Source organism: Ceratotherium simum, chromosome 13 (assembly GCF_057802395.1).
Source record: "Ceratotherium simum simum isolate JZ-2026a chromosome 13, ASM5780239v1, whole genome shotgun sequence".
Taxonomy (NCBI): Eukaryota; Metazoa; Chordata; class Mammalia; order Perissodactyla; family Rhinocerotidae; genus Ceratotherium; species Ceratotherium simum.
This window is the reverse complement of record NC_141912.1, coordinates 30,745,114-30,771,816: the sequence shown is the minus strand read 5'-3', so window position 1 is coordinate 30,771,816 and position 26,703 is coordinate 30,745,114. Positions and strand designations below refer to the sequence as shown.

Sequence of the window (26,703 nt, the reverse complement as noted above, 5' to 3'; positions counted from 1 at the left end):
TTATACTCCACAAGTCAAAGAACCAATGTGAGGGTTCTTGACAATTCTAAATATGTCCACTGCAATTATGTATCTGGAAACTGGGGACATGACCACCATGTGTGGACACAAAGAACCCACTGAGATTTGGATGGACCTGAGACAGGACTCATTATTTCCTGTTCCCCATATGCCTCTCCTCTAATGGGGGTTTATGATGCTTTGGTTCCCCAGGTATCAGTGTTAAGTTAGACTATGCATCCAATACTCTTAAAAAATATCTGGATATTCTCTTTCATCAGTGTGTGGATACCTGAGTAAATGGCCATATGTACCTTTATGGAAGGACTTGGAAAATTACTACTGTACACAATTGCCGTGGTGTTGCAGGTACTTTCTCAGGGACCTAGGCTTTCCTTCAACAAATGGGTTCTGAGTCTGACAATTGGCTCAGGTCTGGAAAGTGAGCAGGGGATTGTAACTTTCTATTGGATGGCTAATCTTAGTCTTCAATTCATTCATTCTTAATCTGTTAATTATAATATTAAGCGACACTCTTGTTGGCTGCCCATCTATCTTGCCCCTAGAAACACTATGGTCTATTAGCCATTCCTATAAACCCCTTACAGTCGGGATTTCCTGGCTTCCATTCTGACATTGCTGGCTATTTTGGCAATTTTGCCTTTGTTTTTACCTTGTGCCTCCTGTTCTCTGGATTTCGGGGATCCTATTATCCCCATTGATGTTAGGGAGCCTAGTTCTGTAATATTCTCTCGTAGAGTCAGCCCCAGCCTACAAAGGACAGACACAGGGAGGTTGGTACTCTGCTCACCTGGTCATTCCCTATTGCCTGATAAACAGAGTATCATTTGGGCCCTGCCAACGAAAATAGTCACCTGATGGATTTGCCAGTTTTGTAGAGTAGATTCATACTAGCATGACCACTTCTCTGAGTCTTTCTCTCTTTCTCGTCAATCTGCCATGGCAGTTCTGGCATTTCTACTTCATTTAATGTGGACCATCACTTTTGTTAGAACAGCTTTATTAAGATATAATTGATATATATAATTGAACTGTTTAAAAGAACTGGTGTTTAGTATAGTCACAGAGTTGTGCAACCATCACTACAATCCATTTTGGAACATTTTCATCACCCTGTTAACTATTTATTCTTGAGCAGTCAGTCCCTATTTCCCTCCCAAACTCCCCTCATCCCTAGGCACACACCCATCTACTTTCTGTCCATATGGATTTGCTTATTATGGACATTTCATATAAATAGAATGAAACAATCATTTTGACCTTTTGTTTCTGTTTTCTTTCATGGAGCCCAATGCATTCAAGGTTCATCCATTTGTAGCATGCATCTGTACTTCATTCCCTTTTTTTTCCCTGTGAGGAAGATCTGCTGAGCTAACATCTGCCAATCATCCTCTTTTTTTTTGCTACTCCTGGGCTAACATCCATGCCCATCTTCCTCCACTCTATGTGGGATGCTGCCACAGCATGGCTTGACAAGCCGTGCATTAGTGCGTGCCCGGGATCGAACTGGCAAACCCTGCGTCGCCGCAGCGGAACACACGCACTTAACCGCTTGTGCCACCGGGCTGGCCCCTGTACTTCATTCCTTTTTATTGCCAAATAATATTCCACTGCATGGATACTGCTTTTCTTTATTTATTTGGCAATTGATGAACATTTGAGTTGTTTCTACTTTTTAGCTATTATGAATAATGCTGCTGTGAATATCGTGTACAAGTTTTTGTGTGGACACATGTTTTCATTTCTCTTAGGTAAATACTAGGAATGGAATTGCTGAGTCGTATGGTAACACTATGTTCAAACTTTGAGGAACTGCCAGACTCTTTTCCAAAGTGGCAGCACCATTTTATATTCCCACCAGCAGTTTACAAGGGTTTCACTTTCTCCAAAACCTCACAGGACTTATTAGTATTGATCTTTTTGATTCTAGCCATCCTAGGAAGCATGAAGTGGTATCTCATTGCATTCTTGATTTGCATTTCGCTAAGGACTAGTGATCTGAAACATGTTTTTTGGTACTTGTTGGCCATTTATATATCTTCCATGGGTAAATATCTATCACACATTTGCTCATTTTTAATTGTTTTTTTTTCTATTATGGAGTTACAAGAGTTCTTTATAAATATTTTAGAGAGTAGTTCCCTAGACATAAGATTTGCAAATATTTTCTCCCAGTCTGGGGCTATGTTTTTACTTTTTTGATGGTGTCCTTTGCAGCATGAAAGTTTTTAAATTTGATGAAGTCCAATTAATGTATTTGTTCCTTTGTTACATGTATTTTGGATGTCATAAGAAACCATTGCTTAGTCCAAGGTCATGAAGATTTATTCATATGTTGTCTTCTAAGAGTTTTATAGTTTTAGTATTTATATTTAGGTCTTTGATCTACATTGAGATAACTTTTCCATATGGTGGGAGGTAAGGGTCAAATTTCATTCTTTTGCACGTGGATACACAATTTTGTCAGCCGATTAGCCTTTCCTCATTGAATTGTCTTAGCACTCTTGTTGAAATTCAATTGACCATAAGTGTGAGGGTTGATTTCTGACCTCTCAGTTCTATTCCATTGATTTCTGTGACCCTCTTATGCTGGTAACACACTGTCTTGATTACTTGAGCTTTGTTGTAAATTTTGAAACCGGGGGTGTGAGTCCTCAAACTTTGTTCTTCTTCTTTTTTTTTTTTTTTTGTGAGGAAGATCAGCCCTGAGCTAACATCCATGCTAATCCTCCTCTTTTTGCTGAGGAAGACCAGCTCTGAGCTAACATCTATTGCCAATCCTCCTCCTTTTTTTCCCCAAACTCCCAGTAGATAGTTGTATGTCATAGTTGCACATTCTTCTAGTTGCTGTATGTGGGATGCGGCCTCAGCATGGCCGGAGAAACGGTGCATCGGTGCGCGCCCGGGATCCGAACCAGGGCCGCTAGTAGCAGAGTGCACGCACTTAACCGCTAAGCCACGGGGCCGGCCCTGTTCTTCTTTTTCAAGAATTTTTGTTTAGTCCTTTGAATTCCCACATGAATTTTAAGATCAACTCATCAGTTTTTGTAAAGAAACCAGCAGGGATTTTTATAGAGATTGCATTGAATCTGTAGCTCAATTTGGAAATAGAACCATCTTAACACAACATTTTCATCATCCCATATTGAAACTATATTCCCAATGAACAAAAACTCTCAATTCACCCCTTCCTCAGATCTGAGAAACCACAAGGCATATATATATATATGTATTATAGCACATGAAAAGATGCTCCACATCATTAAACAGTCGGGAAATGAATATCAAGACCACAATAAAGCACCACTTCACACCCGTGAGGAAGGTATATTTATATAGACATACATACATATATATGTGCATATGCTGGCAATGGTATATCTTATTTGGAGAAATGTCTATTCAATTCTTTTGCCTATTTTATTTATTTATTTATTTATTTATTTATTTATTTATTTAAAATAGAAGAGGAGCCAGTTTTCTTTTTGTTTTTCTTGGTGAGGAAGATTGGCCCTGAGCTAACATCTATTGCCAATCTTCCTCTTTTTGCTTGAGGAAGATTGTCCCTGAGCTAACATCTGTGCCAGTCTTCTTCTATTTTGTATATGGGACACTGCCACAGCATGGTTTGATGAGCTGTGTGTATGTCCTCACCCAGGATCCAAACCCATGAACCCCAGGCCACTGAAGCAAAGTGCGCAAACTTAACCGCTACACCACCAGGCTGGCCCCTCTCGCCCATTTTAAAATACAATTGTTCGTCTTTTTGTTATTGAGTTGTTGGATATCTTTATATATTCTGGATATTAATTGCTTATCACATATGTGATTGGCAAATATTTTCTTCCATTGTGTGGTTGTCTTTTTACTGTTGATAGTCTTTTGATAACAGAAGTTTTTAATTTTGATGAACTCCCATTAGCCTATTTTTTCTTTTGTTGCCTGTGCCTTTGGTGTCATCAAGTAAATCATCCCAAATCCAATGTTATGAAGATTTTGCCCTATAAGAGTTTTATAGTTTTAGCTCTTATGTTTAAATCTTTGGTCCATTTTATATTAATTTTTGTGTATGGTGTATGGTAAGTTTCCAACTTCATTAGTTTGCTTGTGGCTGTCCAGTTGTCCCAGCACCATTTGCTGAAACAACTATTCTTTCCCCCATTGAATGGTCTTGGCATCTTTGTAGAAAATTAAGTACCATAGACACATGGTTTTATTTATGGACTCTCAATTCTATTCATTGATCTATACGTCTATCCAAATGCCAGTACCACGCTGTCTTGATTACTGTTGTTTTGTAGACAGTTTTGAAATTGAGAATTGTGAGTCCTCCTACTTTGTTCTCCTTTAATAAGATTGGCTATTGTAGGTTCCTTGAACTTCCATCTGAATTTAGAATCAGTTTATGAATTTCTAGAAAGAAGTCAGTTAGGTATTTGATAGGGATTGTGTTGAATCTAGAGATGAATTTGGGGAGTATTGCCATCTTAATAATATTGTCTTCTAATCTATGAACTTTTTTCCATTTACATACATGTTCTTTAATTTCTTTTACCAATGTTTTGTAGTTTTCAGAATACAAGTTTTGCACTTATTTTATTAAAAGTATTCCTAATATTTATTCTTTTTGATGCTATTATAGATGGAGTATTTTCTTAATTTCATTCTTGGATTGTTTATTGTATAGAAATATAATTGACTTTTGTCTATTGACTTCATATCCTACAACCTTGCTGAACTTCTTTATTAGTTCTAATAGTTTTTTCATGGAATCTTTAGGATTTTCTATGTACAAGATCATGTCCTCTGAGAATATAGTTTTACTTCTTCCTTTCTAATTTGAATGCATTTTATCTCTTTTTCTTGTACAGTTGCTCTAGATAAAACATCTAGCACAATGTTGAATAGAAGTGATGAGAGTGGGCATTTTTGTCTTATTGGTGATGTAGGAGGAAAACAGCCATTCTTTTGCCATTTAGTACAATGTTAGCTTTAGGGTTTTCATAAATGCTCTTAATCAGATTGAGGAAATTCCCTTCTGTTACTAGTTGGTTGAGTGTTTTTTTTTTTTTTTTTACCATGAGAGGGTGTCAGATTTTGTCAAATGCTTTTTCTCCATCTATTGAGACAAGTATGTGGTTTTTGTTTTTTATTATATTAGTATGGTATGTTACGTTAATTCATTTTTTTGAAAGTTAAACCAACCTTGCTTTCCTGGAATAAACTCTCCTTAGTCATGGTGTATAATTCTTTCTATATGTTGCTGGATTTGATTTGCTGTATTTTGTTGAAGATTTCTGTGTCTATATTCTTAAGAGTTAATTGGCCTGTAGTTTTCTTTTCTTGTGATATCATTGTCTGTATTATATTATTTCTATCTTTTTAAATTTATTGAGGTTTGTTTTATGGCCTACCTTATGGTTTATCCTGAGGAATGCTCCATGTGCATTTGAGAAGAATGTATATTTTGCTGTGTTTGGGTTAAATGTTCCATAAATGTCTGGTAGGTTTATACTGTTGGTTTACGGTATTGTTGAAGTCTTCTTTTTCTTTGTTGATCTTCTGCATAGGTGTTCTATCCATTATTGAATGTAGTATTTTGAAATCTCCAACTGTTATTGTTGTATTGTTTATTTCTCTCTTAATTTCTGTCAATTTTATTTTCATGTATTTGATGCTCAGTTATTAGGTGCTTATATGTTTATAATTGTTTTATCTTTCTCGTGGGTTGACCCTTTTATCGTTATAAAGTGTCCCTGTTTATCTTACTAGCATTCTTTAAAAATCTCTTTTGTCTGATATCAGTGTAGCTGCTCCAGCTTCCTTATGTTGCTGTTTGCCTGAAATATCTTTTCCATCCTTTTAATTTTAATCTATTTGTAATTGAATCTCAGGTGTATCTTACTAAAGACAGCATAATTGTATCTTGTTTTGTTTGCAGTCTAACAATCTGTGCTTTAATTTTATATCTTCAATACATTAACATTTAATGTTGATATGTATACAAATGATTTCTGATACCATTCTGCTTTTATTTTCTATGTGTCTCATGTATTTTTCCCCACTCTATTCCTCTTTTAATGATACTTTTTTATTAAGTGGATAATTCTACTGTAATATTTTAATTATTTAATAATTTATCACTATAATTTGAGTTATTTTCTTAGTAGTTACTCTGGAGTTTACCATATACTTATCTTATCAAAATCCACTTCAGATTTATACTAACAATTTCAGTGAGATATACAAACATGACTTTGTATAGCTCTATTTCTACTTCTTCCTTTTTGGGCTGCTTTGTTGTACAAATCATATCTAAATATGTTACAAACCCAACAATACATTGTAATAATTCTTACTTTATATAATTTTAGAGAGTTTGTATTGCTATGTCTTCAAGGTCACTGATCTTTTCTTCTACAATATCAAATCTACCCTTAATCACATCTCACATTCAGTGTGTTTTTCAAGTCAGACATTTTCATCTCTAGAAGTTTGATTTTAGTCTTTTATATACTTTCATGTCTCTGATGTAACTTTTTGAGCATAAGGAATACATTTACAATAACTGTTTTAATGTCTTTACTGCTAATGCTAACATCTGTGTCAGTTCTAGATTAGTTTACATTCATTTCATTTCTCTGCCTTATGGGTTGTAGTTTCTTTTTTTCTTTGCATGCCTGGTGTTTTTTAGGGCAAATTATTCCCCACTACTGACACAAGACCCTTCTGAATACTCTACCCAATGCCCAGCAAATTATAAGGTTTTCTAGTCTGGCTGTGGTGAACAGTCACTATTCCCAGTCCCATGGAGCACTGGGTACTGTTCCTGTAGTCTTTTTGGTTTATTCTTTCCCTGTCCTTGGAAAGTTTCCTTACATGCATGCAGTGATGAGCTCAAGATGTGAGGAGAAGCCTCTGCAGACTTCCAGTTGCTATTTCTGTTCAGCTCTCTTCTCTATGTGCCTTCACCTTCGATTGGCTGTCCTGGCCTCTCTAATTCACAACTCTGTCCCCTCAACTCAGTGAGACTGCTGGGCTCTGTTAGGGCTCTTTCTCCCTGCACTGTGTCCTGGAAGCTCTCCAGGAAGAGAGGTGGACAATTTGAGGCCTCACTTCGTTTCCCTTCTCTAAGGTATCACAATCTTTGTGCTGCCTATTGTCTAAGGTCTGAATTCCATTATTTCATATATTTATCTGAATTTGTAGTTGTTTAAGATAGGAGAGTAAATCTCATCCTTTTTACCCCATCATGGCCCAAAGAAAAAGTCCATGAACTGAGTTTTTAATTAAAATAGTTTTAATTTTAATTTTTTTTTTTTTTTTTTTTTTGCTTGAGGAAGATTCGCCTTGAGCGAACATCTGTTGCCAATCTTCCTCTATTTTGTTTATGGGTTGCTGCCACAGCATGGCCACTGATGAGTGGTGTAGGTCCACACCAGGGAACTGAAACCGGGCCGCTGAAGTGGAGTGTGCTGAACTCAACCACTAGGCCATGGGGCCAGCCCCCTTCATTTTAATTTTTAAAAACTTATTTGGTTCTTTTGAAAATCCAATAGGTTATATTTAATTTCCTATGTTCTGCAGGCATTTTCGATTTTTCATTCTTTCTTATGTCCTATATGTATGCTTATATGTTTATATTATATCCTGGTTATGTTATATTCTATGCTTCATAACTCCAACATGGAAGTTTTATGAGCCTGTTTATACTGCCCTTTGTTTCTAATGCTTCTCAGTAATAGTCTTTTTTCCATTTGTATTTCTACCTTTCTTGCTATGAGTTGCTTATTTTCCTTGTGTAATTACTTGTGTAAATTCTTTAACACCTACATTAATTGTAGATTTCTGTAGAGATTTTTGTTTCTTTCTTCCAGTTTTTGGGTCATGATCAATCCAGGACGATTATAAACTAAATTCATGGCACGAAGTTATTTTGGCCCAAAATGATAAAGCAAATTTGGACTACAAATCACAGGAGGGCTAGCTCATGGTTGCAAATTCTCAGAAACAATTGTTTGTTCCTTTTTGTTTTTGCTGGCTCAAAGACAAATTTCCTAGGAATACTCTTGTATTAGGGGATGAAGGAGATTTTGTTTTGTTTCACCCTTACTCTGAGGATATGAACCTTGTTTCCCCAGATTTTCAGGGAGGGGACGTCGCTTATGCTCCCCATATGAATAAGCTCTGGGCATCATGTCCTGTCTATTGCAGCTCGTGAGCCTGAGAAAACCAAAGCTAAGATTTTTACAGATTTGGCAGATGCCCTAAGGATAAAAACAACTTTTCTCTCTGGATTATTTTCCCACATTTATATAGTGGCCTAAATCATTATTCTCTTGATTATTCTACTATGCTTTTGGATGGTTTTTATATTTTATCGATTATTTTTAGTTGCTTTTAGTGGAAGAGGCAGCCTTAAAACCTAGCTTACCATATTACTGGAAATGGAATCCCTATTAACTATTTTTTCCCTCCTGCTATTTATCTGGCACCAGGGTAGGTTCTAGAATACAAGTCAATCTAAACCAATGCTACTTAGTGTGGTCTGTGAGCCAGTGCTGGCCTGTGAGGAGTTTGTTATCAGCCCACAATAAAATATATACAGAAATGGGGCTGCCCTGGTGGTGTAGTGATTGAGTTCGCGCACTCTGCTTTGGTGGCCCAAGGTTCGCAGGTTCAGATCCTAGGTGCGGACTGGCACACTGCTCATCAAGCCATGCTGTTGCAGCATCCCACATACAAAATAGAGGAGGATGGGCACAGATGTTGGCTCAGGGACAATCTTCCTCAGCAAAAAGAAGAAGATTGGCAACAGATGTTAGCTGAGGTCCAATCTTCCTCACCAAAAAAAAAAAAAAAGATATATACAGAAATTGAAAGTGAGCATAAACAAGTAAACTTCTACCTTATCATGTCCCAAACTGGTAATGGTCAAGGAAAAGATGAGCATTTATGTCATGTCATTGGATCTGCTAAAACAGTTTGATTATTAGGTGTTCATGGACCAGAGATTGAGTAGCACATTGTGTAAACTAGGATGGTTTTTAGATTTTTGTTTGGGTCATGTAAATATTGATAAATGTTATGGATATTCCCCTAAGAAATATGTGCATATACAAAGAAATATAAAAGTTAATATAAAATGTCAGTGTATATATATGGATCCTCTGAAGTCTTATAGATCTTGGTTTTTTAATCCTAGCGAGAGACAAAAACAGGGAAAAGACATTTTGAGTAATCACTTCATCATCCCACAATGCCACTCCAGTTATTTGTGAGTATAACCTAGAGTAGACAAAAGCTGGACCTCATAGCAGCTATCAACAGATTAAGTTGAAAGACATCATTTATTAGTCACTCATTCATCCAGCCAAACCCAAGTCCCTGCAATGTACCAGATCAAGTTCTGGTCTCAGATCACTGCTCCAAAAATGGAAATTCGTCATTCTTTTTTCTATCTCTCGTGCCCAACCTCCACCCCTAGAACCTGTACCCTCTTCCCATGTTAGGAGAATTCCACACTTAAAGAGTCTTGGTAGGAGGCAGAGAGCACCATCCATAAGAGAGGGAAACCCATTTTCCCAAAGATTCTTGCAGTTGGACACAGCACGAGGCTCCACCAGTCGGGTGACCACATGCTGGACTCTGACTCAGGACATGGTGACAGAAAGGCTGGGACTGTGCAGAATGCATTTGGCAAAGGTGGCGTGACCGGCAGTAGTGTCATCCACAGGATCCAGTGTCCAGCACCAGGAGAGTCAGTGGTATGAGCAGTGGCATCTGTGCCCTGCAGCAGTGGCAGTGATTCCTACGTGGTACCCAAGGCCCCAATACTTTCTCTCTCTATCTATAATATATCTATATTAATTTATGTTTCAATTAAAACAATTTGGAATCCATTATTCACACCAAGAAGTGAGTGAGAAATCCATGGAGGGAATAGTTCCAGAGAGCAAGGATTCAGAGATTCTTTTCCAACTTTACTGAGATATAATTGACAACATTTTGTACGTCAGAGATGTACAACCTGTTGATTTGATATGCTTATATATTGCAAAATGATTAACATCACAGAGTTAGCTAACAGCTGCATCATGTCACATAATTACCATTTCTGTTTTTGTGGTGAGAACATTTAAGAATTCTTAAAGGGCTGGCCCCGTGGTGCACTGGTTAAGTTCCATGTGTTCCACTTTGGAGGCCTGGGTTTACAGGTTCAGATCCCGGGCATGGACCTACACCACTGATCAGCCAAACTGTGGCAGCGACACACATATAAAAAATAGAGGAATATTGGCATGGATGTTAGCTCAGGGCTAATCTTCCTCAGCAAAAAAAAAAAAAAAAAAGAGAGAGAAAAAGAAAAAGAAAAGAATTCTTATTAGCTTGTATATTTTCCTTTGCTGAGCTGATAACCACTTCCAAAATCTTCCACCTGGCTCTACCCCATGGTAGAGAAAACAACATATATCTTCCAGCATGTGTTTTGCCTCTTTCTTCCTAGGAGAAAACATTTAAATGTAGATTTAAGACCCTCCCTACTCTGAATGCTCTCTGATGATAGGCATCAATGGTTCCCAATCTGGCTGAGCACCAAAATTGCTTGTGGGCTTGTTTCAAAATACATAAACCTCTCCCCAGACCCACCATCTCAGAATATTGGGCATGGAGCCCAAGAATCACTTATTTAACAAGCCCGACCTCTGAGGCTCATGCATAGCCATATAGGAATCCTGGTCTATGTTCATGCTATGAAATGTGTGCTCTGAAGACCACCAGCATCAGCACCAAACTGCTTATAAATGCAGAATCTCACCCTCTACTCCAGACTGTCTAGATCGTAGTGAGATGTCCAGGGGAAACCTGTGCACAAGAAAGTTTGCAACTCCCTGGTCTCCATGCCTTCCAGACGCAGTGTGAGAACTGTGCAGTCTGCCCTGGGTGTGTGGTCTGATCAGATCCCTTAGCACTGGGGGTCCAGGGCTCAGTCCTTGTTTCTTTGTCTTAGATAGCCATCATTCCCTCTGTGACCTAATCAGTTCTCAAGGCTTTAAATATCATTCATATGGTGTCACCTAACAAATCTATTTCTCTACCCCAGACATGTCTTCTAACTCCAGGCTTCCATATCCAACTGCTAAAACTAACCTCACTTGCATCTAATAGACATCTGTTTTGACTTTCCTAATTAGATGTCTATGATGCTGCTTCTTCCAATGTGTTTCTTCTAGAGTCCTCTCCATTTCCACTGAAGGTACTCCATATTTATACTTACACAGTCTGAAATTTGGGGTGTCCTCCTTGATCCTCTTCCTCATAACTCAGACAATTCATTAGGAAATGCTGTAAAGCCCATCTTCAAAATGTATCCAGAATCCAATCACTTCATATTCTTTTCTCTGCTCACACCCCAGACAAAGCAACCAACATCTCTAGCCTGGAACACGGCATTAGTTTCCTCGTTTTCTCTACTGGTTGGCCACCTTCACCTCTTGATTCTGCACAGCACTAGACTGATGCTTCTCAAGAGAAGTCACACTAGGTCGATCTTCTGTTCAAAATCATCTGGTGACTGCACCTCTTACTCAGAGAAAAGTCAACACCTTCCAATATCCTCTAGGCCTACATAACCTGGATGTAATTCAGACCTCATCTCAATTACTCTCTGCTCCCGCACACCAGTCTCCTCATTCTTCCTTGAACACACAGACACTCCTGCCCTAGTGCATTTGCACTGGAGGTTCCCCTGACTGGAAAGAACTTCCCCCAGACATCCTCCTGGATAATTCCTTCGTGTCCTTCAAGTCTTTACTCAAGGTCACTGTCCCAATGAGGCCCACACTGACCACCCTAGGAAAACAGTCATCTTCCCTGTCCCCACACTCTTATAGTCTGGGTCACCTTCCTCAAAACACTTAAACTTTTAACATCAACACCTCTCTTATTTACTATGGTTGTAGCATACAGTCTGCCCCTTACCACTAGAACACATGCTCCACAAGGCCAGCAATTTTTGCCTGCTTGTAGTTCACTGAGTTTTCCTAGATGCAAAATTATTTTGTCATATATCTGGCACACAATTAATCAGCTGAATGAATGCTCAGTGTAGAGCACCTCCCTATTCTAGAGACAGTATCTTTATTAACGTAACCTCAGGCCACATGCTATTTTGTCGCAGCTACAGCACAACGTCCACTCACACCGACATCAATGCCACCTGGACTTTTCTCACAAGTGCTGCTCACCCCTCCCTCCCACAGCCACCCTCATGCACACACACACACAATTGTATTTCTCTCTTCAGAAAGCACAGTCCTACACTTATGGGTCCTATTTCCCAACCAACTGTGAATCTAAAGTAGGCTCAACTTTGTAAATCCATGAGTTTGGATCTGAGCCAGCACCAGGATGACTAGAGCTGAGGGCAGAGAGAAGGAGTAGGCTGCAGAGAAGGTAGAAACCCAACAGGAATTTATGTAAGATAAGAAACTATAGGATCCCTCCTCTCTGCTAATGCTAGAATCTTTAAGAAGAGATAAAAGGTGGAAAGAACAATCCAGGAAACAGCCCTAGAAAGAGGGCAAGAGCTGGATGAGTCCGAAAATTTCTCTCTCCATACCAGAGTCTCCTGTGTGCAAGGGCCACTTGGGCCTTGTGGGGACAATGACAGGCCAAATGACTCCTGCTGCTGTCAGAGACGGAGGACACCCAGAGGAGAATGAAATCATGCTAATCATGAAAAAGAACAGTAATAATCCAAAAAAAAAAAAAAAGAAAAAAAACCAAAAAAACCCAAACAAACAAAACATAAACACAGAAATGGTCGGGGCTGAGGTCTGGACCTAGGCCTGAGACTAGGCTGACCCAGCCACAGGCACCCCTCGCTGCCCACGGTCCTGAAGACATGACAGTGCCCAGGTGATAAACACATGAGTTGCTGTGATGACAAGTCTTGGTGGGACAAGGTTCTACTGAGGGGACCAGAACAAACAAGCAGAGAGATGACCCAGCTGAGGAGGGAGCACGTCACAGCTCACGATGCACGGAGCAGTGACAGGGCACAGGCCCCGTCCACACTTGGCTCCTCAGTCTCTCCTGTTCCCACCCGCACCAGACTCAGCACAGTCAACACATGAATTTTAGAAGGTTATCAGTGTTTCCATTTATTTCCTCTCTCAAACTTTAGGAAATTTCTCCTTTAATTAACATATCTCCATACCAGAGTCTCCTGTGTGCAAGTCTCCTTATGACAAGAATTAGAAAAAAGAAATTCATATCCAGATTCTTATTTTCAATAAGAAAGCAAATCATTACTACTCAGCCCAACATGAAGTTAAGACACGGATGGGGATGGCCCAGCTCAGCCTCTGCTGGAACAGGAAAAGTCAATCAGGGAAAGAACACAGGGCAGTGTGGGTAGGGAGTGGTGGGCAGGAGGTGGGCCAATCTCCCCACCTCCTCACATTATGCTAATAGGAACGCAGACACATTCAGATGCCACTTGCAGAAAGAGGAGTCAGGGGATCTTGAAGTGACAAAGTGGGAGCCTGAACAAATCCTGCATCCCTCAGTGCCCCACAAGGCGGCCGTCTCACACTGTGAGAGAAAATAATCATGAACAGATTCAGGTCAGTCACATAAGTGTTAACATTCTCAACAGCCCACCACAAGCTCAGTATGTCCCACTCAAAGAATTCCCATAACCCAGTCCTGTCCCCTCTGACCCAACTCCTCCCCCAGTTCAGGCCTCCAGGGTCTCACCTTTAGGATTCGTGAGAGACACATCAGAGCCCTGGGCACTGTCGCTGCCTGGGGTAGAACAAAACAGGACATGGTCAGAGCCCACAGGAGAACAGACTAAAGGAGGAACTATGGGGTGGGTGAGCTCCCCCATAGGCTCCGACCACACTATCACATGTGTCTCAGGGATCAACTCCCCACTCAAACTTACCTGCAGCCTGAGTGTAGCCCCCTCTTTTTTCACCTGTGGGAAGAAAACAGGGAGAAGCCTCGGTCATGAGATCCTAGGAACTCCCTAGTCCTGGACCACAGGGAATTTTCCAGAACCATGACTGAAGACCCAAGACAGCCTCAGGAAACATGAAGAAAGAACATGTGTGGGGGTAGGACCAACTGCCCTCCTAGAGCTCTGTCCTCACCAGGGACCTTCCTCTGACCTCCAGTTGCAGGAATCAGGTCCCCAGCACCAGAATTATCAAGGTGAAAAAATCTGTCTTTCATTTTTACAAGTGCTTTACAAAAGAGTGTCAGCAATCAGCTCCAGAGTGGACAAGCACGTGTGTGTGGATGGTACTTTCTATTAGTAAGGCAGGGCAAACTTCTACCCAGGGCTTGAAATCCCCCAGTGGGACAAGAAAACTCACACCACACCCCTTCCCTACCTGAGTGCTTCTTCCTCCGGATCACAATTCCAGCCACCACAGCTCCAATGACCACAAAGAGAACCAGGCCAGCAATGATGCCCACAATGAGGAAGGTGGACTCAGAGGGTGGCTCTGGGAAGGGAAGGGAAGGTGAGGGCTCTGACCCCCAGGCCTCAGCCCCATCCCTGAGGAAGGTCTCCAGAAGGACTCCTGCTATCCCTGAGAAGAGGCTCTAAGCCCGTGTCTCCCTCCTTACCCCATCTCAGGGTGACGGGCTCAGGCAGCCCCTCATGCTGCACACGACAGGTGTATCTCTGCTCCTCTCCAGAAGGCACCACCACAGCCGCCCACTTCTGGAAGGTCCCGTCCCCGGCAGGCCTGGTCTCCACAAGCTCTGTGTCCTGGGTCAGGTCCTCCCCATCACACTGCCAGGTCAGGGTGATCTCCGCAGGGTAGAAGCCCAGGGCCCAGCACCTCAGGGTGACCTCACGGTTAGAGACGGGGTGGTGGGTCACGTGTCTTTTTGGGGCTTCTGAGAATGAAGAATCGAAAATTCAACTTTCAGTTACCTCCATGGGCCACTAAAACAGCACTCATGTGACCATCCTGAGAATGGATAGGATGATTGGTTTGGAAAAAGGAGACACAAAACACAGACACCAGCTCGGACTTGGAGATCTGGGATATACTCTCCAATTCCTTGAAAAGTTCTAGAATCAGTGTGAGACCCCAGGGTAGGAGGCTCCAGGTCTCAAAGGAGAAGAACACGGACTAATGGTCCTGACCTTGGTGGAGGATGAATGACTCAGAAAAACTGGATTTGGACCTGCAAAGATGTTTTCAGGCTGAGAACAAGGCCTTGAGACAGAAAGATGGCAGCCACAAGATGGCTGCCAGAATCAAAAGGAACCTGTGGTGGGCGATTTCAGGGATGGTCTTCCCTTCTATTTCTGAAGAAACTGGATTCCTTAACTGTCTTTTAGAGAAGGGCGGGCCTCTCCGCGAGTCATTCGTACAGAATATGGAAGCCTCGGTGGATTCCTCCCTCTCCCGAGGGGCGGGATTCTGACACTGATCCCATTTCCCTCCCCTCTGTGGGATGTCAGCCCAGCCCGAGTGGAGACCGGGAGGCCCCGTGGGCCCTCGTACCTGCGCGCTGCAGCGTCTCCTTCCCGTTCTCCAGGTATCTGCGGAGCCACTCCACGCACCGGCCCTCCAGGTAGCTCCTCTCCTGCTCCGCCTCACCGGCCGCCTCCCACTTGCGCCGGGTGATCTGAGCCGCCGTGTCCGCCGCGGTCCAGGAGCGCAGGTCCTCGTTCAGGGAGATGTAATCGGCGCCGTCGTAGGCGTCCTGCCTGTACCCGCGGAGGAGGCGCCCGTCCGGCCCCACGTCGCAGCCGTACATTTCCTGGACGGTGTGAGACCCTGGCCCCGCCCCGCGGTCAGCCCCGCCCACTCGGCCCCGCCCCCGCCCCGACCCGCAGAGATTAAACCTAAACTGAAAACGAAACCGCGGAAAAGTCCCCGCCGGCTCTTCCCGGGTCGGGGAACTGGGCGGGTCCCCTAGTCTCGGGGTGAATCTCGGACCGGAGACTCGGGGAGACCCCGGCCCGTCCGTGGGGGTGGGGGGTCGTGACCTGGACCCGGGCCCGCGTCGCTCACCGGCCTCGCTCTGGTTGTAGTAGCCGCGCAGGGTGTTCAGGCCCACTCGGAAACCCTGTGCGTGGTCCTTGATCCCCCGCGTCTCTTCTTCCCAATACTGCGGCCCCTCCTGCTCCACCCACGGCGCCCGCGGCTCCATCCTCGGACTCGCGGCGTCGCTGTCGAACCGCACGAACTGCGTGTCGTCCACGTAGCCGACGGCGATGAAGCGGGGCTCCCCGCGGCCGGGCCGGGACACGGCGGTGTAGAAATACCTCATGCAGTGGGAGCCTGGGGGCGGGGAGGGGCTGAGACCCGGCCCGACCCTCCTCCCCGCGGGTCCCGGGTCCGAGGGTGATGGGGCCGGGAGGGGGGAGACGGCGAGGGGGTCGTGAGACTAAAAAGGGGGGCGGGAGACCCAAGTGGGTGACAGGAGGGGGCGGGAGAAGGTGGGGGTCAGGACAAGGAGGGATGAGGTGGGGTGTCTGGGCGGGTGTCCGCGGAGACGCGCCTTCCCCGGGGGTCCTGCGCCCCCGCCGCGCGGTCCCCTCAGTCCCCCCCCTCAGAGGCCGTTTCTTCCCGACCCCGCACTCACCCGCCCAGGTCTCGGTCAGGGTCAGGGCCCCCGAGAGCAGCAGGAGGAAGGTTGGAGGCATCATCACTCTCATCCTCGCGGTCTGGGGAGAATCTGAGTTCCGGACGGTGGTGGAGACTTTATAACTGGAACCGCGGAGACGCTGATTGGCGTCTCTAGAAACCGGACACGCAATGGGAGTGAGAACTGCGGCCGCGTCATGAGTCTCCAGGCAGGAGGACCTGACACAGGTTGTGAGAGGGAGAAGTGAAACTCAGGGCGATGGGGACTCCCCAACACTGAGCTTCCCCGCCCCAGACACCGCCCTCGGGCCTGAGACCCTGAAGCCGCGTCCGGGGACTTTGCCCTGATCCCTCTCCTCCTGCCCCGAGAGCTCTTTGTCACACTCTCTCGCTGGGGCCTGGACCAGAGGCTGAGTCAGCGATTCTCAAACACTGTGGCTTCAGGATATCTATACAGTCTTACAAATTAGTGAGGACCCCAAGGTAATTTTGTTTATCTTGGTTATATCTGTCAATATTTACCATACTAGGAATAAAAGTTTTTAAATATTTTTGTTAATTTATTTAGAATAATATTCATAACCCATTGCAAGTTAACAGAAATAATGTTTTTATGAAAAATAACTACTTCCTCAAATAAACAAGGTAGTAAGAAGAATGGAATTTTTTACATTTTTGCAACTCTGTTTTTTGTCTGTCTCATTAGAAGATCACTGGATTTTCATATATGTTCTGCATTTAATGTCTTATATTGGTTGAAAAAAATACAGCCTCACACAAATATGTAGGAGTGGTATTTTTAATAACCTTTCCAGATAATTGTGGATATTCAACTTTGATACTAAAACTACACAAGTGCTAGTTTCTCAGTGGTCATTTGCAAAGTGAAACCTGAAACAATATCATTGAGTATTTCCTATTCCATTACATTAAAACCCACAGGTCTATTTTGCATATTGAATGGCTCTTGTACTAATGTATAATTTTTAAAAGTAATACATTGTTTCACTAGTTGTATAGATCTTCCCTTGTCGATGTGTTCAACTACAAATTATCAAAATATTGCCTTTGTTAATGTTACCACAGATCCCAACAGGAAAGTTTGTCAGTGCTGGGAAGCTGTCAGGCTTACCTAGTGGGACACAAGTTTTCCAAAATTCTGGTTTTCTTTTGAGAGCTTCCATTTTATCAAAGCAATAAGTTGTCAACCCTCGGTGGATTTTCTTGAAGGGACAAGCTCACGTTCATTTTGAGAAAGTGTATGACAATTAACCAAATCTAATCATAGCTTCTGTCATCCACTCTTTTAAGTAAAAATGGTATTCCATAAAAACGAGGCTAGCTCAGGGGCCGGCCCTGTGGCCTAGTGGTTAAGTTCAGCACACCCTACTTCAGCGGCCCAGGCCCAGTTCCAAGGTGCAGACCAACAGCACTTGTTGGCTATGTTGTGGCTGTGATCCATATACAAGATAGAGAAAGATGGGCACAGATATTCGCTCAGGGTGAGTCTTCCTCAGAGAAAAAAAAAAGAGGCTAGCTCAGCTCACACAAATTACTTTCCTTGGGACATAGCACATGGGAATGTAGCAGAAGCTTTATCTGTACTTCCCACGTCATCATATAAGATATTCTTAAAATGTGGACCTAAGAGTAATGATTTGGTAAAGATAATAATTTTTAATGCTTCAGGACATTTTAAAGTGAAAGTGTTTTTTGTTTTTTTTTTGTGAGTAAGTGGTGGTGAAGATAACTACTATTGCAGTTTGGTACCACAGCCTCCACTCTTCCTAAGTGTGACCTCAGTGCAAATGTCAATATGGTGAAAAGGCAAATGATGTCTAGTAATATTATCAAAATAGTTTTGACCTCATGGATCCCATGAAAGGGTCTCAGTGACTTCAAGGGTCCCACAGACCACACTTTGAGAACTGCTGTTCTGAATAAACCAGGGAGAGTCTCTCAACTGGTCCCCACCTTTGCCTCCTCTTCATTTCCCAGAATCCCTCTCCCTGAGTTTGGACTCGTTGCTTCCCAAAACTTAGCTTAGAGCATTGCCCCTGGTCTCCTCTAGAAGAGAACTCATCCCCTGGAAATTTGATGCCAGAGAGTGTCCTCAGTTTGGGAAGGGAGGTGGAAGGACAGGTGTTTCCCTTTGAAACTGGGAACAGTTTGTGCCTGAAGGCGCTTGACCCACTGATAACCTATTTTGGTTTTGTTATACACCAGCTTAATATGTATTCATGTCTCAGACAGAAATCTGATGTATCTCTAGGAGAAATAATATGGTCCTTTCATTTTACATGGGCCCTAATGCATCTTATTTGAGGCCCACAAATTATGAAGAGCAGTACTGTCCAATAGAACATCCCATGATGAAGGAATTGTTCTATATCTGCACTGTCCAATACAGGAGCCAGTAGCTACATGTGGCTATTGAGCACTTGAAATGTGGCTACTGTGCTGAGCAGTTGAATTTTTGATTTTATTTACTTTAAATTTAAATAACCATAAATGGCTAGTAGCTACCATATTGGACAGTGCGTATCTAGAATGTTCTTAGTTTTCGGCCTTCTCACCCACAAAAGATACTGTATGACTCATAGGCTGATGTATATTAAAATTATCTTCATATGGGTGTTATGGATTTGTCCATGTGGATCTTAGGCATGTCCTTAAAATACAGCATGCCCAAGAAAGTATAATTAATATGTATTTTAATAACTAGAGTGTACAGACATTAGCCGAAATGTGATTTATCACTTTAACATCATAAGTGTTCAAAAATGCCCATCACCTAATCCTGGTGTATATCACATTAGGACTCTTGGTGTTTTGTTTTCATTAACCTGGTAAACATCAGCAGGGACATAAGTCTTGACTTAGCCCAGGAGAAAGCATTTATTCAACACAGCGTGTATCAGATCCCTTGTAGGCCCTGCACATACTTGTAAAATTATAGAGCGAAGATGTAAACCTTAGAATTCCCCCTCCTCAGAATCTTTACCTATTGCTCCTCCCCATACTTTCCCCCAAAATTCAAACAGTTCTCTTTGTTTCCCTTCGCCCTTGGACCCCTCTCCTAGATGAAAATATACCTGAAATTTTTGCAGTTGTGGAATGAAGAGTTCCCTAAGCATGACCCAAAGATGAAAAACCATAAAGAAAAACATAAAACTTGTCTGTGTCAACCACACACTCACAAAGACAAACACATGCTCATAATCAAACTCAAAGACAAATAAAAGCTTTGACAGACAAAAGGGTAATAACACACCTCAATGTCCTTCAGCTAGAGACCACCAGGAGCACACCTGTGGGCAAACAAGTTGGATTTATTACTCGTTGCTGTGAGGGAGAACACACACCATCAGGGCCCACCGGGAATCTTAGTGTGAAGGTGTTAGAACATGTATAGGATTTGGGCTTTGGTTGCGTGATTTTGGGAAGGTCTGTGGAGGCAGGGGCTCACTCTAGATTGGGTGTTGTCAGGAAGTGGGGACAATTCTATGATTGGGCATTCAATAGGTCTTGTCTGTAGACAGGGCCGACTAGAGCAAGGATACAGCTGTAACTAGAAAGAAGCAGCAGCTGCTCATTCGAGCCAGCACAGGGAGATGTTGGTATTTTGGAGTTGCACAGTGCCTTGTTTTTGTCTGTGCTTAGAGAAGTGATGTGGTGGTCTTGATTTGTCTCACTTGTCGTGTTCTCAGAGTGTCCTTGTCTGATGTGGATGTTCAGTGAGGTGACTTACATCCAACAAAAGAATAACATGCCAGGTGGTGAGGACCAGGCCAGCTTCTGACAACACTGAGGCCTAGGTGTAAGTGTCAGACCTGTTCCCGATGTTGAGGCTGCTTTTTCTTCTTTCTAAATTCAATATTTTAAAATAATTACAACTGAATCAAAAAATAATTAAAGAATATTAGAAATATTAGAAAACAATTTGGAAAAGAAGAAATGACAATGTCAAACAAATATATTAGTAATAAATAAATGTAAACAAAATGGGCATGTGGAATAAGAAATGGGAATAAAAATTCAAATCCATCAGCTTGGCAAAGATGAAAGTGATGAGAGTATTTACCAGGGGGTAGGGAAAATGTATTGTCATAAAGATTGATGGGATTGAAAACTGGCACTTTTGAAAAATGTCTCTATAATTTCAACGTGTTTACATTTTGACACAGAAATTTCTCATTTAGAAATTTATCCTAAGAAGATAATCACACATGTTCTCAAAAGTATATAGTCAAGGATGTTTCTTGAATTATGGTTTATAAAAACAAAGAATGGAACTTATCTAAATGCTGTAATCACTGTAATGATGGTAACTATGACTAGAGGAACACTTAATATGTCTCAGGGATTAATACCATATGATATACATAGAGGGTCAGATTTAATCCTCAAAGCAAAACCCTGAGGCACCCAACATGTGATCTTTTGTATGAACAGGAAAAGGGAGACTGAGAGGTTTAGGAGGTGGTGGAGCCAAGGTTGAACCCAGGAATTTTCTCTCAGAGCTTCGTGGACTCATCTTCCATTGATTCCCTGTCCCTCAGGTGGTGGATATGACTCTGCACTCCATGCAAGTGAATTGTTGCAGTGTTCCAGAATATTCTGTGATCGGAGGCAGCTAGGCTCAGAGCTGAGGAGGACAGTCAAGGGGCAGTCTGATTTAACTGCCCAAACCACACTAAAGTCCATCATCCAGCATATATTTTGAGGCCTCCAGTGGATCAGGATCAGCTAGACTGGAGATACAGTGAAGAGCAAGAATAATACCCTGGTGATATGGAGATTGCACTCTCATGAGAGAGATGGACATTTAGAGGAAATGACAAAGATGAATGAAATCACTACTGACCCAAGTGCTGTGAGGAAAAAGTTCATGATACCAGGAAAGCAGATAACGTGGGGACTTAACAGGTCCCCTACCACTATTATCAATATCTAATAGATATAAAAGATGTATGGCATATGAAACAAAAACAGAATTATATAAATCATATACAATCATAGAGCAAGAAAGAGCTCTTGGAAATTAAGAATACCATCTCACAGGGGCTGGCCCCATGGCCTAGTGGTTAAGTTTGGCGCACTCCACTTCAGCAGCCTGGGTGAAGTTCCCTGGTGTGGACCTATACCACTTTGCAGCCATGCTGGCGGCGACCCACGTACAAAATAGAGGAAGGTTGGCACAGATGTTAGCTCAGGGCAAATCTTCCTCAAGCAAAAAGAGGAAGATTGGCAATGGATGTTAGCTCAGGGAGAATCTTCCTCACCAAAAAACAAAAAAGAATACCATAATACAAACAAATAATTCGGTACATGAACTGCAAGATTAAAGTCATACTCCCACTGAATAGTACCGATGGAAAAGTCAGGACAAACAGGTGAGAAGACCTACAAGAATATTAGTCTATCAATCAGAAGATTCCAACACATTAGTCATACCAGTTTCACAAATAATAGAGAGTAGGAAATGATAAAAAAAATTTTAAGAAAATTTCTCAGCGTTTACAAACAAAAATTTACATTTTGAATGGCCTAACCAGGTTCTTACTACGATAGATGAAAATAGACCCATGCCATGACAATCACAATGAAATTTCAGAAAGGGGGTGGAGAAGAAGAGACCTTGAAAACTTCAAGAGGCAACAAACACAGGCCTGGAAGCAAGAAGACCTTGCAGCAATGCCTTCCAAATTCTAAAGCAAAAAATATTCCAACACAGAGTTCTACATCAAGTCAAGACATAATAGCTGGGGCAACCTAAAGACATTTCAGATGTTTAGGGTTTCAATGTTTTACTTTCCATGTTCCCTTCCTCAGGATACTATAGGCCAAAGTGGGGAAAAATGATGGAGAAAACCAAAAAAGAGGAAAAAATGGGATCCAGGAAACAAGGGAGCCAGAACAACAGAGAGGCAAAGGGCTGCCGAGGATGAGGTGAAGGAGATCCCAGATGTCAGCCCTGCCCCAGGTGTGCAGGGAACCAGTCCATGTGTGGTGGGACAGAGGGGTGTGGGACAGGTGTCTTCACAAAGATGAAGTTGCCAGAATATCAGATGTGCTTGAATACATGCACAAAGGTTTGATCCTGGGGAGAATTGGGAATGATTTAGCAGAGTAAAACAGAAACTAAGCAAATGAAGGAACAAGATATCTGTTAACTCCAGGGAAAATAAAAAGTTGCTTCAAGAAAGGGAAAGTAATCATTGTTTACTAAATGCTCAGTTGTGACTCACGTTTACATGGTTATAATAATGCAAACACTGCACATTGAGCTAATCAAAATTGCAAAGTAGTTATATTGTGAGGATGGGAGTGTGAAAGAAGAGCTAATTCATGAAATATGATGAATAAAACTGAATAACGAAGGAATATTATGAGTATTCTATTTAGAGGCATCGAAGTAACAATTAGAGAATCAGCTAAAAGAACTAAAACAAGTTATCTCTGAGATTCAGGAAATGGTCGGGGGTGGGGATGGACATCTGTCTTCGAACCTTGTAGAAGTATTGGACCTTTTAAACTATGTCAAAATGGATATTTGGTAAAAATAAAAAGACAACATGGATATTTGGTAAAAATAAAAAGACAACATGGTAGTGAGAGAATGGACTCAGGAATTGTCCTACAAGGAGTTCCAGAGAAATGGAGCAGTAGTTGGAAGGAGATGTGGGATCGGGTGGTGGATTTCTATGGGAGGATTTTGTTTTGATTTACTTAGTTTCTTTCTTTCTTTTTTTAAAATGGTTGATATTACAGCATGTTTGTATCCAGGAATGAATGAGCCAGTAGTGAGCAGGAAGTTGATGGATGGAGGGGAGGAGGGGATCTGATCCTGTGCCCAAGCTGAAAGGTGGCCTTAGACAGGAGCAGAACCATCCATCATCACTGGTGTGAAGGCAGAGGATACAGGTAGAGATGTGGGTGTGGGGAGATGATGGTGCAGTGCTCAACTAGTCCTTCTTTTCCCTGAGTGAACAAAGAAATGAGCTTATCACCTAAGAGCGGGAAGTGGAGGGGTGAGGAGCAAGGAGAAAGTGAGAAATAGCTCCCTCAGCAGGTGTGAGAGTGAACTGCCTCAGGAAACGGCATCTGGAGAGAGCAGGGCTGGGGCCACTGAGCTCTGTGCTCATCAACTTAGAGAGAGAGTTCCAGCACTGGGGCAGCAGCAGGAGGATATATAACAGACTAGGAGAAAATGCAACAAAATATCTCCTAGTGTGATGATTACAGTTATCTTTACTTTGTCATTTATGACTTTTAACATTTTGTAATTTTTCTACAGTGAATATACATTATATCATATGTATTATACATTATACGTATACATCATAAATCAGAATATAAAAACTTTGTTTAAATTTTAAAAGGGAAGGCAGATGGGTAGGAAAGTCCAGAGCTCGGGGCATAGAGCTGGAAGTGCTGAGCTCCATGTCTGGGCAGTGAACTCACAGAGCCTTTTCTGCATTTCTCAGGACACTGTTCTCTGTGGAGGCCAAGCAGGATCTTTCCCTTCTTGGGCGGGTGTGATCATTTATTAGTATCTTGTCAGCTCTGATGCTTTTAAGATGGTTTTTGTATCTTACATTTTCAGTGGGATAATTTGTCCATACAATCTAGCCCACCTTTTTAGGAACTGAAAATTCTAAGGCAAAATAGCTCAGTGAAAAGGTGATTGGTCTTCGAGTAGAGGATGAGAATCTAAGTCTTAACACATGATCTGAGCATGATGTGTTTTACAAGTGTAATGGATTTTAGTGTAATTTATTTTTGAAAACATTATTCACGTACATACAAGAGAATTCAAATGATACTCAAGAATATACAAAAATAAATGTCACATCATCCCTCCCACATCCCCTAGTCACCCAAGTCCTCTACCCAGAAACCATCACAGTTAGCAATTTCTCATTTCTATTCCTATTAAAACATATCTATGGGGGCTAGCCCGGTGATGTAGTGGTTAAGTTCAGGCACTCTGCTTCGGTGGCCCGGGGTTCGCAGGTTCGGATCCTGGGTGCAGATCTATGCACCACTCATCAAGCCTCGCTGTGGCAGCATCCTACATATAAAATAGAGGAAGATGGGCACAGATGTTAGCTCAGGGCCAATCTTCCTCAGGAAAAAGAGGGAGATTGGCAACGGATGTTAGCTCAGGGCTAATCTTCTTCAAAAATAAATAAATATACATTAATGGATACTATTATGTCAATAAAGGGCTCAGGCCACAGACTGGGAGAAAAAATTTGCAAATCACATATCTGATAGGGGACTTGTTTTAGAATATATATAGAACCTTAAAACGCAACAATAAGAAAACAAAAAACTCAGTGAAAAAATGAGCAAAAGCCTGAACAGATACCTTACCAAAAAAGATATATGGATGGTTAATAAGTAGATAAAAAGATGTTCAGGGCTGGCCCCGTGGCTTAGTGGTTAAGTGCGTGCACTCCGCTGCTGGCAGCCCGGGTTTGGATCCCGGGCGCGCACCGACGCACTGCTTCTCCGGCCATGCTGAGGCCACGTCCCACATACAGCAGCTAGAAGGATGTGCAGCTATGACATACAACTATCTACTGGTGCTTGGGGGAAAAAATAAATAAATAAAAGTTAAAAAAAAAAAAAAGATGTTCAACATCATGTGTCATTGGGGAAATGGAAATAAAAACAACAGTGATAACCATTACATACCTATTAGGATGGCCTAAATCCAAAAACTGATAATGCCAAGTGCTGACCAGAATGTGGATCAATAGGAACTGTCATTTATTGTGTGCAGGAATACAAAATAGCACAGCCATTATGGAGGATATTCAGCAGTTTCTTATAAAGCTAAACATAGACTTACCATACAACCTACTGATCACTCTCCTAGGTATTTACCCAACTCATTTGAAAACTTACATTTGCACAAAAACCTGTGTGTAAATGTTTATAGCAGAACACCCCTTAAGTGTGGGCTGCACATAGTCACTTCCTTCCAAAGACTATTGTATGAAAGGGATAAAGAATAAAATGGACTCCACAGGGAGAAACCTGGGAAACACGACCTCAGCCTGGTGGTGAAGGTTAACGTCATCAGTGATCAATCAAGTGGGTATTATCACCCTTGATGTGTTGTGTTGAGAATGGCTCTTCACCTCTGTGGTCTTCTTCCCCAAAACCCATAGCCCCAGTCAGCCAAACTCAAATTGAGGGACAGTCTACAATAGAGCTGAGCAGCGCTCCTCAAAAATGTCAAGGCCATCAAAAACAAGGAAAGTGTGAGAAACTGTCACAGCCAGAAGAGCCTGAAGGAGGCATGATTGGGACTTAATGTGGTATCGTGGATGGGATCCTGGAACAGAAAAAAGAAAAAATAATAAAATCCAAATAAAATATGGAGTTTAGTAATAATGTATCACTATTGCTTCATTAGTTGTGACAAATGTATGATCGTGATATAGATGTTAACAACAGGGACAACTGAGTGTGGGAGATACAGGAACTCTTCTGCAACTTTTCTGTAAATCTTAAACTATGTATTCTAAAATAAAAGAGTTTATTTTTTAAAGTAGCCCTCAGAAAAGGATTGGGAGTGGGAAAAAAAACATGATCTACTTTTCCAGAGCGTTGTCATCAAGGGGCCGGAGAGGTGGATGGTGGGAGAAAAGATGGAAACCTCAGACACAGGGCAGGGCTCCAGAGCCCTCCTCTCCTCCAATCCCTGCCCCACCCCCGAGCCTGAGCCCAGGGCTGCTCAAAAGGCATCTTCATCCCCCATTGATGTCCAGCCTCCAGGTCAGACACCTGTGCCTGACTCAGACCACAGCCCATCAGCTCCCCTGACTGAATGAATAGGAGAGAGCAGAGCGGTGGCGCCCCCGTGTGGCCACATGGCTGAGAACAGAAGACCAGGGCTCCCCTTTGGCCTCTTCCCCAGGACCTCCCCAGTGTCTCCCTGGGCCCCCAGCAGCAGGACAGGGCTGTGCACACAAGGAGGAGCCCCCATCTAGTGTCATGTTTTAGAGTCTGAATTTTTTCCCAAAATACACGCTGATGT

The 26,703-nt window shown here is 42.3% G+C and overlaps 2 protein-coding genes across 2 annotated transcripts in view; both read right to left on the bottom strand.

The window, feature by feature from the left end:
- LOC101398910 (class I histocompatibility antigen, Gogo-B*0103 alpha chain-like) overlaps positions 1–26,703 on the bottom strand; it is a 334,177-nt gene that overhangs the window by 47,744 nt on the left and 259,730 nt on the right. The window lies entirely within an intron of this gene.
- On the bottom strand, positions 13,162–16,751 carry LOC101398669 (patr class I histocompatibility antigen, A-2 alpha chain-like). The gene is made up of 8 exons (XM_087438253.1): positions 16,645–16,751; positions 16,071–16,340; positions 15,558–15,833; positions 14,665–14,940; positions 14,427–14,540; positions 13,976–14,008; positions 13,786–13,833; positions 13,162–13,620 (listed from the first exon to the last, which is right to left on the bottom strand). Exons 1-8 carry the CDS (start codon positions 16,715–16,717, stop codon positions 13,616–13,618), a joined length of 1,095 nt encoding a protein of 364 aa, XP_087294379.1. The 5' UTR covers positions 16,718–16,751; the 3' UTR covers positions 13,162–13,615.